Genomic DNA, 14,023 nt, shown 5'->3' on the forward strand with positions numbered 1-14,023 from the left:
TGTAACCTGAATGGATGTGTGCATTAATGTGAGAAATCAGCATATGCGCATAGGTGTTGAATGTACATGTTCCCAGGGAGACAGCAACTTACTGAGTTCAGGGCCAGCTCCGTCTTGACCTCTTAGTCGGCCAGTCCAAGCGGAGTATTTTTTGTTTAGATGGTGATGAAAATAAACTTCCAAAACTGAAAAATTCAGGCATGCCCCAAACTAAAGACTCAAAACCCCAAAAAAGGTCTCATGACCACCAAACAAAACCTGCAGCCTTACGGCTTACCAGCTGGGACACTCACTAACAATCCCCCTAATTAGCTACACATAATGTGCTTATCAACCAGGCTCAGTATCTGGACAAGGTTGCTGCTGCCCCCTGGGGGATGGAGTGTGGAAGTTTATCCTGGATAGTGTGTTTGTCTATGTCTTAACACTAACCTAACAGTACCACTTCAGTCCAATACAATGATCTGACCTCAAGACTTGGCAATCACTGAACACAAAAGGGTTTAAACTATTTACCCTGACTCCATACACTGTCAAAGTTGCCAGATTTAGGGCTTTGGTCAGAAACTGTAAAATGGTGCAAAATCTGGCATTTGTCACTCAGCTTGAAAAGCCAGTTCAGACATGAATAGCCCTACCCCTGGAAATTAGACAATCTCTTCATGTTCCTGTGTATGTTCCTGAATTATTATCGTTTTTTCATTGCCCAAAGCCTAATTTCTCAAATTAAGCAGTTTGAATCCTTTTTAATGTTTGGAAAGGACAAACTGTGGCTATGCTTCTATGTTTTGTTTTGGGGCCGAATGTTTTCCTAAATAATGATGTGTAATGGAAATATGGCCCTGGAGACAGGAACATCGAAGGACCATTGCATAGTTAGAGTTCCATGGTCGATGGCTGTTGATGCCACTACTCATTATAGCTGTCAGCTGAACATTAACTCAACATTTTAAAGGGGGATGTTACGTAACGTTATGGCTCTGGCCTGATGTGAAGTCAAGAGCTGTTTTGAAAGGTTGTCAACAACAACTTACAGCCCTGGACTCCATCCTTCATTAAACACGTCAGTTGACGGAGTAGACTTCCACTCACAAACACTGCAAGCTGAGGTTGAGTTATATATTCACGTTATGTACACAAGTCAACCTCAGCCTGCAGTGTTTGTGAGTGGAAGTCTACTCCGTCAACTGACGTCCCCTAACATGTCACTGATGTGTTTAATGAAGGATGTTGGTGTTCTGTTCAATCCAAAAATGGTCCAGTGTACCTGCATCACACATCCTGTGATTCCTCACAGTATCACCCAAAGAGAGTATCTTCTCTTTGGGTGATATATATATGTATATATATCTATATACAGTTGAAGTGTGAGGTTTACATACACTTAGGTTGGTCATTAAAACTAGTTTTTCAACCACATTTCTTGTAAACAAACTATAGTTTTGGCAAGTCGGTTAGGACATCTACTTTGTGCATAACACAAGTAATTTTTCCAACAATTGTTTACAGACAGATTATTTCACTTATAATTCACTGTATCACATTTCCAGTGGGTCAGAAGTTTACATACACTAAGTTGACTGTGCCTTTAAACAGCTTGGAAAATTCCAGAAAATGATGTCATGGCTATAGAAGCTTCTGCTAGGCTAATTGACATAATTTGAGTCAACTGGAGGTGTACATGTGGATGTATTTCTGTGGATGTATATATACACTGAGATCATTAGACAGATCATGTGACACTGAGATTGCACACATGTGGACTTTATTTAACTAATAATGTGACTTCTGAAGGTAATTGGTTGCACCAGATCTTATTTAGGGGCTTCATAGCAAAGGGGGTGAATACATATGCACAAACCACTTTTCAAGTTGTAGTTTTTTTAGTTTTTTTTTTAAACATATATATTTTTTTCATTTCACTTTACCAATTTGGACTATTTTGTGTATGTCCATTACATGAAATCCAAATAAAAATCAGTTTAAATTACAGGTTGTAATGCAACAAAATAGGAAAAACGCCAAGGGGGGTGAATACTTTTGCAAGGCACTGTAAGTATCAAGTAGATCAACACACTGCTCCAAAGTTACTGGTAAAAGATTCTTGAAGATGATACTAAACAGAGGGACAAATTACTCTCACTGCATACAATCCATTATTCAGATGTTCTGTGTTGCTTAGCTGAATGTTATTCTTACCACCGTTCTTGGGTAAATGTTAGTTTAGTGTTGCCTGAGCCATGGCATCATTAAGTCTCCCTGAAAAGAATAGGATTAGCCATTTAAGCAACACCATCTGATGCGGATTTTTAAAAAACACTTTAGAGTCAACCTGAGATTGCAATGGCTGCCTTTGGGTCAGTCTTTCTGATGGCATGAGGTGACATGGTGAGGGTTTGGCTAGACTATGACCTAGATTCGCTCCATAGAGGGGATTGTGGTATAGACTGCATTTGCAACAGAGAGGCATCAGTCATTTTGTGTTTGTGACTCCAGTCAGTAGAGTGCACTACTTCAGATGCTTTCTAATCGTAGCAAATGAACAGAACATGGAAATGGACTTTAGAGTAAATATGTCTTTGTGTAGAGGGACAGAATGGGGTTTCTGCTATCGATCAAAAACAACCACTACTGGCACATTATAAACACAACGCTCTGTTCTCCCTAATGTTCCCCTACTTATGGTCAACCCAGGGAAAAGGCCTCTTGACTGCAGAGAACAGAGAAGTGTTGTCTAAAAATGGATGTTCTGTTCGGTATTAGATAGGCGTTTTATAATCACTATCATGATTGTATTTTAAAAAGCTCCTATTTTTGTGTCCAGTATATGCTTGTTTAATCTGTCATCTCCATTGGCTCACAATGTTTTCTCAGCATCTTATGTCTAGACCTCCAGACATCTGTGAAAGTGCCAGGGACACAAATCAGTCAAGTTAATACCTCAAACACTTCCTGCAATTTATGATAAGAAATGAATGTGTTTTTTGGTCGTTGCTCATTCTGGATGAAGTGAGACAGCAGAAAGCATTAGGCCTATTTCCAGAAAAAAACTATTAATTTTCATCATTCCATGTATTTATTCTTTCTTTCACAGTACCAAAACGGTTGAACCAATCCAAAAACCAAAGCAATAATACTTTATTACTGTAACTTGCCTCCCAGTCAAATGTAATCACATACCCTTACACTTTTCCAGCGCACAGATCCCAGATTTAAAATCCTCAAAGTCTCATTCAATCTTCCAGTCTGTTTGACCATAAGATCACATTCCATGGTGAAATGACATCAGTCAGCCACTTGTGACCTCAGAGATAATATATATATATATATATGAAGGCTCATGCTGTCGGTAAAATCAGATGAAACATTTGAAATAAGAGTAATATTACATGTCTTGTGGCACAGATATAACACATCCACGTTTACACAATTTGGTTTCACCCCAGTCAAAGACATACACTGTACAGACATTTAGATAATTGTTTTATCCAAAGTGACTTAGAATTAACACATCAAATCTGTATATTATACAGTATATTTGGCCCATGCAGGAATCAAACAACTCAAGTCTGATGCTGCAAACAGCATGCTTGAATTCAAGGAACAATTTGAACTATGTCTTATAATTGCACATTAGCTTCGTGTCCACAGGAGTCCATAGACATTTTATTTTTATTTAACACTTATCTTACCAGGTAAGTTGACTGAAAACACATTCTCATTTACAACAACGACCTGGGGAATAGTTACAGGGGAGAGAAGGTGGGATGAATGATCCAGCTGGAAGTAGGGGATGATTAGATGGGCATGATGGTATGAGGGCCAGATTGGGAATGCCATGTGGTCTCCTGTACAGTGTTGAGTTAGTTCACAGAGGAGTCCTTAAAGTCAGTGATGGCTTCATTCACACAGTTAAAGAGTCCAAAGGTGTTTTATCCCATCACTAGGACAGCAGTCTCAATCCATTCCAATCAGTAACTGATCTTGATGAAATGAACAATTTCTTGATGACTTTCCTTCAACATACGATCACTGCAGGTTGTATGACTAGGTGCTTCCGCCAAATTCTTTATTGTTATTTGTCATTTGGTTAGCAAAGACAAAGTCAGTCAGTAATTTGGGCCTATCAGACAGCACCAGTAACTGATATTACAAGCGTCCAGTCATCTCTTGGGCTTATCATATTGTGGGCACATTGCTTTACCCAGGCATTAATGACGCATGCCAGATCTTACAACACCTGGATAGGTATTTTATGTATCAGCTACCCACATCATATGTTATAGCAATCTGGTGCCCGACGGGACAGTCGATGACGTGGCACGCAACCATTGTTTGAGCAGGGGAACGCAACCTTTATCTTATCTTAGCATCTCCTGTCTCTCCTCCAATGACATCTCATCTTCCTCCTCTCTGCCCTGCCCTCTTCCTAATCCAATCCCGTCTGCCGCCCTTGCTACCGGGTCCTCGAGTTCCTCCTCTGAGCTGCAAGCACTGCGTTGGGTGCCCCGGGAGAAGATCCTGCGGCGTGATTGGGCCGTGAGGTCCAGCAGGTCAAAAGAATCGGAGGAGAGGAGGCTGTCCTCACTTACCACGCTGGGGGGTCTGCTGCCCCCGGAGGCCTGATGGAGCTGGTGCAGGGCCTCAGGGAAATGGGGCAGAGCTGAGGATAAGGAGGGATGAAGGGCATCAGGGAGGTCCAGGCTGTGTGAGAACTTGCCGTTGCGCTTTAGAATGCCTTTCCTCCTTCTCACTGCTTCCGTCCGCATCGTTGGACTGTCCTCTGAGCTGGGGGAGCGGGAGTGGGGCTCGTAAGAGCAGCACATATCTCCATCAACCCCTCTACCTCCTACTCCTGTGCCCGCTCCAGACATACCTCTCTCTGGGGATGAGCAGTACCCTGACTCACCACCGTACAGGTTCTTTAGGATCCCCTTCTTGGGCATCTTGGAGGAGGAATGGGAGAACATAGAGGGGGCAGGCAGGCTTGTGGACAGACCATCAATGTGTGAGTGAGTGTGTCTGTGAGCTCTGTGGGGCTGGGGAGGCAGGTTGCAGGGCTGGGAGGAGGAGTTCTCCCCCATCATCCTAGGAGGGGGCAGGAAGGTTGAATCAAAGCTCCGCTGGGGTTTCAGAATCCCCTTTGGTTTCTTCCTCTCGACCTGGCCTATGGAGGAAGAGGAAATGAAGGCGGCAGTGATGGTGGTGTTGATGGCAGTTGTAGTACAAACTGGACTACATGCTCCTAGTGCATTCTGGGGGATAGCGTTCTCCTTACGCGACTTCCTTAAACTTGACCTCTCCCCCCTCGACCTCCCCCCTCCCCCGCGATCACCCTTCAGGGGGAAGCTGAAGTAGAACGGGTGAGGGTGAGCGGAAGGGTCAGAGCTCGGGCAACTGGTTGCCGTGGCAACCCGGTTCTGCCAGTCGATGTAGCGGGCGAGCAGCGGGGAGGGGCAGTCCTGGTGGGGGGATGAGAGGCAGTCACATACACTGTCCTCATAGCCCCAGTTGACCCACCAGTGGTTGGCTATGTCCTCCACCGTGGCCCTCTCCTCTACACGCACCGTCAGCAGCCAGTCAATCAGGGCACAGGCATCTGTGTGGAGGGGACAGACACAGGCAGGGCTCAGTACAAACACCACGGTTTACAGGACAGTCATGGACTAACAGGTTTACAGTTACTTGTGAGACAGCAGGTGATGTGTAGGCTTACCTGAGGGAGGATTTGGTCTGCGGTAGCGTCCCTGGCTGATCTGTTCTGTGAGCGCTCTGTAGCTGGCCCCGTCAAACGGCATACTGCCGTACACCAGCGCATACAGCAAGACTCCCATAGCCCAGCAGTCCACCTGACACACACCCAGGAGAAACAGGGAAACAGTGTAAGTGTGTGTGTGTGTGTGTGTGTGTGTGTGTGTGTGTGTGTGTGTGTGTGTGTGTGTGTGTGTGTGTGTGTGTGTGTGTGTGTGTGTGTGTGTGTGTGTGTGTGTGTGTGTGTGTGTGTGTGTGTGTGTGTGTGTGTTTTCCTCTCACCTCTGGGCCGTGATAGGGCAGTCCCTTGACTATCTCTGGGGAGGCGTAGAGAGGACTCCCACAGTACGTCTGGAGCAAATTGTCCTTCTTAAAGTGGTTGGACAGGCCAAAGTCAGCCAGCTACAGACAGAGAGAGACAGAGAGAGAGAGGAGAGAGGAGAGAGAAAGAGGGAAAGAGGGAGAGAGAATAATTTTAGGTTAGCTATTGAACAAAGAAATCTAATTTTAATATTTCTATAAAATAGTTTGACAGCTGAGCACCAGTGACTGAAGTGACATGATATACTGAATGGATACTTAATGTCATGAGATAACATCAGGGACATATTGAACTGTAGACCCCAGGCCAGACTGCTATTATGTGGAGCCAAGAAACCGTGAAACCAAGTCCGTGATAATGTAACACAGACACACACGCACGTTACAAATTCCATCCTGGTGACTGTGCTTTCCCTGTATTAACCTTGTGGTAGAACACATCAACCCACCACAACACTCCATTCAGTTATTTTCAAAGGGCCAGAAATAGATGTGCGGTCAGGTTTGGCCAACGCAAGCCAGAGGATAGAGGAGAGGGCTAAGAACAGCATCCAACAAACACTCATGTATCAGGACAGGCCCTCAGAAGGGTGAGGGCCCAGGGGTGCCAGACTAGCCTGAGGACCAGGGTCGTCATTGCGATCTTGAGTGAATATTAACACACACGCCCCAGTGGCACTGTCAATAGAAAGACCTATTGCCTATCCTAGATCAAAATGACCCTTGACCTTACACACAATTACCTCCTCATGCACCTTCTGTTGTGTGTGTATCGTCTATTCAGATGTAGGATTTTTTTTTATTCTTATTAACCAATCCACCACCCCCCCTCTTCGGAGGACAAATATCTTCGTTTTTTTACAGCTTTTTTGCTACATTTACATACGTACATTTTACATTTGTGGTACTTTTATATAAAGCAGTCACATAACAAAAATACATTACCAAACATAAACTCTTTAATCCCGCTCCTCAGCCACTCTCAGCCCATCCCACCTATCACCATAGACCACCCTCATTTGGTTTCCATGTGCCATATATTTTTCAATTGTGCGGTGATGTTTTACAAAAAATGTTAACCTTTCAAATCGTAAACTTTCAACAAATTGTGAGATAAAGATAATATAATAATACTTGTAGGAAAGGTTATTTATTGACTGACTATGGCTTTCCAAATCGCCCAACACTGCTATTTGTATTGTTCGTTTGTTGTTTGTTTATAGTTTTGTTTAATGTTGTGTTAGTGTATGTAAGTTGTTTTGTCTGAAACATTGTTCCCCTTGCTGCTATTGGACCAGGTCTCTCTTGGAAAAGAGATGTTATCGCAATGAGAAAAACCTGTATAAATAAAGGTAAAATAAATAAATAAAAATGTAAGGTTAATTTTAAATGAATGTTGGGATTTTTTAACCATTCCTGAACCTGTGACTAGAAACAAGCTACATAGGTGCAATACCAGAATAAATTATCTATTGATTCTGTCTCTTCGCAGCAAAATGTAGGATCTTAATTTAGGATCTTAATTGGAACTGTATTGTCGCAGCAAAATATTCCCGCTGTAACAGGATTTGAACATTTAGTCCATAATGTTGCTTGATCGGTGGTTAGGCTATTAGCTGGACAACAGTAGGCGACATGAAAAGTGCAATACTGTTAATATAACTGTGTGTTAGTGGGGGTTTTCAGTGAATTTATGTAAATCATGAAGCTCATCTATTTTTCCTGATCAAATTAAGATCCTACATCTCTACATGTGTGTTAATAAAAATATATTACAGTTGATTTGTATCATAATTGGGGAAGTGTGTGTGTGCGGTGTAAATTGTACCTGGCTCCAGCACGAGTCAGGCGGACGGAGTTAAGCCTGCATGCCATTCCTGCTCTCATTTTGTTCCTCTAGTTCTTAGAAGAGGCATTCTTTTGCCCTGACACACAAACACACACACTGCCTCTCTCCATATCTCCTCTGCCCACACGTGCCTGAGGATTAGCTGAACTATTATCAGAGGCTTGGAAGGTATGCAAGCTACCTGCTACATCTCCCCTCATACTGTACACCTATCACTATAGAGAAACTGGGTCAGTGGAAAACTATTAGTGGTGTGAAGTACTTAAGTAAATATACTTTAAAGTGCTACTTAAGTCATTTTGGGGGGTATCTGTACTTTACTTTACTATTACATTTTTTTTTACAACTTTTACTTTTACTCCACTACATTCCTAAAGATAATAATGTACTTTTTACTCCATTAATTTCCCCTGACACCCAAAAGTACTTTATTTTTATTTTGAATGCTTAACAGGACAGGAAAATGGTTAAATTCACACACTTATCAAGAGAACATCCCTGGTCATCCCTACTGCTTCTGACGTGGCAGACTCACTAAACACAAATGCTTCATTTGGAAATTGTCTGAGTGTTGGAGTGTGCCCTTAACTATCATTAATTTAAAAAACAAGAACATTGTGCTGTTTGGATTGCCTAATAAAAGTAATTTGAAATTATTTATAATTTTACTTTTGATACATAAGTATATTTTTGCAATTACATGTACTTTTGATACTTAAGTATATTTAAAACCAAATACTTTGACTTTTACTGAAGTAATATTTTACTGGGTGACTCACTTTTACTTGAGTCATTTTCTATTAAGGTGTCTTTACTTTTACTCAAGTATGACAATTGGGTACTTTTTCCACCACTGACTATTATATGTGCTTACAGGTTGTCAAAACAGTATCATCATAATATTAGGCCCCACCAAAATCATCTGCAAGTCAGATACTTTCTTTAGAAAGTATTTGTTTTACAACCAGGTTGTCATGCCATCAGCGGAGGGATATAACATAACATCAGGTGAAGACACATTTCCAGAAATGTTCACTTTACATACCCATAAAAGTATCTGGTTGGCATGGTGAAATTAAGTAAAGTCAATCAAAATGGTCAAAACTAATCCTAATGTTTTTACAAGAACAATTGTTCCCTGACATACTATGGAACGCCGTTTGGGTCTTTGTGTGTCAAAAAAGATATACGTCAAATAACACTATTTGTCGCATCAAATAACAGTATTTGATGCTTCAAATAACAATATGAAAATGATATGAAAGGGTTGGCCAATTAAGTGATAATGCCCGAGAAGCCGGTTTTTAAAGGATATATTGGCACGAGTGTTGTTAGGCCCGAGACGAAGTCGATGAATTTATTCATACCATTTCCTTCCACAAGATATAGTCCTGACACAAATCTAGGGTTGCTACCCAAGCCGGCTGCTGGTTCGTTCTATCGGTTCGGTTGCTAGAGACGCTACCCAGTCGTTCAGTCTTTGTTCTGTATCTATGGATGAGACCCAGTCGTTCCTTCTAAATGTTCCATTTCCATACTGGCTGGCAACGTACTTATCCCTTGCTTGCTAGCTAGCTAACTACGGCTAATTTACACTCACACCAAACAGTGCAGCCAGAATAACAATAGTAGCTGCATTTGTATTTGTTTATGGTGTTTTCTAGGTACATGTAAACTCAGCCAAAAAAGAAATGTCCCTTTTTCAGGACCCTGTCTTTCAAAGATAATTTGTAAAAATCCAAATAACTTCACACATCTTCATTGTAAAGGGTTTAAACACTGTTTCCCATGCTTGTTCAATGACCCATAAACAATTAATGAACATGCACCTGTGAAACGGTCATTAAGATACTAACAGCTTATAGACGGTAGGCAATTTAGGTCACAGTTATGAAAACTTAGGACACAAAAGAGGCCTTTCTACTGACTCTGAAAAACACCAAAAGAAAGATGCCCAGGGTCCCTGCTCATCTGTGTGAACGTGCCTTAGGCATGCTGCAAGGAGGCATGAGGACTGCAGATGTGGCCAGGGCAATAAATTGCAATGTCCGTACTGTGAGACGCCTAAGACAGTGCTACAGGGAGACAAGACGGACAGCTGATCATCCTCGCAGTGGCAGACCACGTGTAACAACACTGCACAGGATCGGTACATCCAAACATCACACCTGCGGGACAGGTACAGAATGGCAACAACAATTGCTAGAGTTACACCAGGAACGCACAATCCCTCCATCAGTGCTCAGACTGTCCGCAATAGGCTGAGAGAGGCTGGACTGAGGGCCTGTAGGCCTGTTGTAAGGCAGGTCCTCACCAGACATCACCGGCAACAACGTCGCCTATGGGCACAAACCCACCGTCGCTGGACCAGACAGGACTGGCGAAAGTGCTCTTCACTGACGAGTCAGTTTTTTTGTCTCACCAGCGGTGATGGTCGGATTCGCGTTTATCGTCGAAGGAATGTGCGTTACACCGAGGCCTGTACTCTGGAGCGGGATCGATTTGGAGATGGAGAGTCCGTCATGGTCTGGGGCGGTGTGTCACAGCATCATCGGACTGAGCTTGTTGTCATTGCAGGTAATCTCAATGCTGTGCAGTGCGTTACAGGGAAGACATCCTCCTCCCTCATGTGGTACCCTTCCTGCAGGCTCATCCTGACATGACCCTCCAGCATGACAATGCCACCAGCCATACTGCTCATTCTGTGAGTGATTTCCTGCAAGACAGGAATGTCAGTGTTCTGCCATGGCCAGCGAAGAGCCCAGATCTCAATCCCATTGAGCATGTCTGGGACCTGTTGGATCGAAGGGTGAGGGCCAGGGCATTCACCCCAGAAATGTCCGGGAACTTGCAGGTGCCTTGGTGGAAGAGTGGGGTAACATCTCACAGGAAGAATTGGCAAATCTGGTGTAGTCCATGAGGAGATGCACTGCACTACTTAATGCAGCTGGTGGCCACACCAGATACTGACTGTTACCCCCCCTTTGTTCAGGGACACATTATTCCATTTCTGTTAGTCACATGTCTGTGGAACTTGTTCAGTTTATGTCTCAGTTGTTGAATTTTATGTTCATAAAAATATTTACACATGTTAAGTTTGCTGAAAGTAAACGCTGTTGACAGTGAGAGGACGTTTCTTTTTTTGCTGAGTTTATTTGGAAACATCCATAACAATGAGCTAATGAGGCGCGATTTCGTGTGGCATAGAACATGTGCTCACTCGTCAGGACACTGTTGTTCATAGGAGCTAGCCAACAACAAAGCTAACACAATCACTTCAAACTGAAGCCGGAAAGACTGCAAACTAGCTGTACTTCGTTTAACTTTTTTTCGAATTGACATGTTCGTATATATCCAAAAATATTATACCAGCTGATTCATGATTTCGACTGGCTGAGAAACGCTGCCTGCCTGCTTCGTCCCGACCCCTACACGTTCATTACTATGGGACAGCTGGAGATCGAATTTGAATATTTAAACAATGTTGCAAACGAAATCTCCGCTGTTGAAAACGAAATGTTAGTCCAAAAGAAATGTGAGATGTCTAGGTGCTTTCTATAGTGGAGATAAAGTTTATAACTTGATGAGACAGTGGATTGCGCAGTCAGATGGAACAGAGTAAATAGACATTAACATCATAGATTTAGCAGGTGGTAACTTGTGGAATAGACGCCAGCTGGAATGCGCTTTCAACCAATCAGCATTCAGAATTAGACCCACCCCTTGGATTTTTGGACACTGTTTTAACTAACCTCCAGACGAGCTTCAATTAAATACAACTCTCCTTCCGTGGCCTCCAACTACTCTTAAATGCAAGTAAAACTAAATGCATGCTCTTCAACCGATCGCTGCCCGCACCTGCCCGCCCGTCCAGCATCACTACTCTGGACGGTTCTGACAACTATAAATACAGTTGAAGTCGGAAGTTTACATACACCTTAGGCAAATACATTTAAACTCAGTTTTTCACAGTAAAAATTCCCTGTCTTAGGTCAGTTAGGATCAACACTTTATTTTAAGAATGTGAAATGTTATAATAATAGTAGAGAGAATGATTTATTTTAGCTTTTATTTCTTTCATCACATTCCCAGTGAGTCAGAAGTTTACATACACTCAATTAGTATTTGGTAGCGTTGCCTTTAAACTGTTTAACTTGGGTCAAACGTTTCGGGTTGCCTTCCACAAGCTTCCCAGAATAAGTTGGGTGAATTTTGGCCCATTCCTCCTGACAGAGCTGGTGTAACTGAGTCAGGTTTGTAGGCCTCCTTGCTCGCACACGCTTTTTCAGTTCTGCCCACAAATTTTCTATAGGATTGAGGTCAGGGCTTTGTGTTGGCCACTCCAATACCTTGACTTTGTTGTCCTTAAGCCATTTTGCCACAACTTTGGAAGTATGCTTGGGGTCATTGTCCATTTGGAAGACCCATTTACGACCAAGCTTTAACTTCCTGACTGATGTCTTGAGATATTTCTTCAATATATCCACATAATTTTCCTTTCCTCATGATGCCATCTATTTTGTGAAGTGCACCAGTCTCTCCTGCAGCAAAGCACCCCCACAACATGATGCTGCCAACCCCGTGCTTCACGGTTGGGATGGTGTTCTATGGCTTGCAAGCCTCCCCCCTTTTCCTCCAAACATAACGATGGTCATTATGGCCAAACAGTTCTATTTTTGTTTCATCAGACCAGAGGACATTTCTCAAAAAGTACGATCTTTGTCCCCACGTGCAGTTGCAAACCGCAGTTTGGATTTTTTATGCCGGTTTTGGAGCAGTGGCTTCTTCCTTGCTGAGTGGCCTTTCAGGTTATGTCGATATGTAACTGATTTTACTGTGGATATATATACTTTTGTACCTGTTTCCTCCAGCATCTTCACAATGTCCTTTGCTGTTGTTCTGGGATTGATTTGCACTTTTCGCACCAAAATACGTTCATCTCTAGGAGACAGAACACGTCTCCTTCCTGAGCGGCATGACGGCTGCATGGTCCCATGGTGTTTATACTTGCATACTATTGTTTGTACAGATGAACGTGGTACCTTCCGGCCTTTGGAAATTGCTCCCAAGGATGAACCAGACTTGTGGAGGTCTACACATTTTTTTCTGAGGTCTTGGCTGATTTCTTTTGATTTTCCCATGATGTCAAGCAAAGAGGCACTGAGTTTGAAGGTAGGCCTTGAAATACATCCACAGGTACACATCCAATTGACTCAAATTATGTAAATTAGCCTAGCAGAAGCTTCTAAAGCCATGACATAATTTTCTGGAGTTTTCTAAGCTGTTTAGAGGCACAGTCAACTTAATGTATGTAAACTTCTGACCCACTGGAATTGTGATTCAGTGAAATATAAGTGAAATAATCTGTCTGTAAACAATTGTTGGAAAAATTACTTGTGTCATGTACAAAGTAGATGTCCTAACCGACTTGCCAAAACTATAGTTTGTTAACAAGACATTTGTGGAGTGGTTGAAAAACGAGTTTTAATGACTCCAACCTAACTGTATGTAAACTTCCGACTTCAACTGTACCTAGGTGTCTGGTTAGACTGTAAACTCTCCTTCCAGACTCACATTAAGCATCTCAAATCCAAAATTAAATCTAGAATCGGCTTCCTATTCGCAACAAAGCATCCTTCACTCATGCTGCCAAACATACCCTCGTAAAACTGACTATCCTACCGATCCTCGGCTCACAGATCACTGCACCTGTACATAGCCCATCTGTAAATAGCCATCCAACTACCTCATCCCCATACTGTATTTATTTATTTATCTTGCTCCTTTGCACCCCAGTATCTCTACTTGCACATTCATCTTCTGCACATCTATCACTCCAGTGTTTAATTGCTATATAGTAATTACTTCGCCACCATGCCCTATTTATTGCCTTACTTCCCTTATCTTACCTCATTTTCACACAATGTATATAGATTTTTTTTCTACTGTATTATTGACTGTATGTTTGTTTATTCCATGTGTAACTCTGTGTTGTTGTATGTGTCAAACTGCTTTGCTTTATCTTGGCCAGGTCGCAGTTGTAAATGAGAACTTGTTCTCAACTAGCCTACCTGGTTAAATAAAGGTTAAATTAAAAAATGC

General features: G+C 42.4%; 1 protein-coding gene across 1 annotated transcript in view; it reads right to left on the bottom strand.

Annotated features, from left to right (window-relative positions):
* Window positions 1-2,870: 2,870 nt before the first annotated feature.
* LOC120061671 (NUAK family SNF1-like kinase 1) overlaps window positions 2,871-14,023 on the bottom strand; it is a 71,109-nt gene continuing 59,956 nt past the window's right edge. The window contains exons 5-8 of the mRNA XM_039011566.1: window positions 6,034-6,153; window positions 5,717-5,849; window positions 4,461-5,599; window positions 2,871-2,900 (exon numbers count right to left, since the gene is read on the bottom strand). Of these exons, the coding sequence (XP_038867494.1) occupies window positions 2,871-2,900; window positions 4,461-5,599; window positions 5,717-5,849; window positions 6,034-6,153 (1,422 nt within the window). The remainder of the gene's footprint in view (window positions 2,901-4,460; window positions 5,600-5,716; window positions 5,850-6,033; window positions 6,154-14,023) is intronic.

This window comes from Salvelinus namaycush, chromosome 16, assembly GCF_016432855.1.
Source record: "Salvelinus namaycush isolate Seneca chromosome 16, SaNama_1.0, whole genome shotgun sequence".
Taxonomy (NCBI): Eukaryota; Metazoa; Chordata; class Actinopteri; order Salmoniformes; family Salmonidae; genus Salvelinus; species Salvelinus namaycush.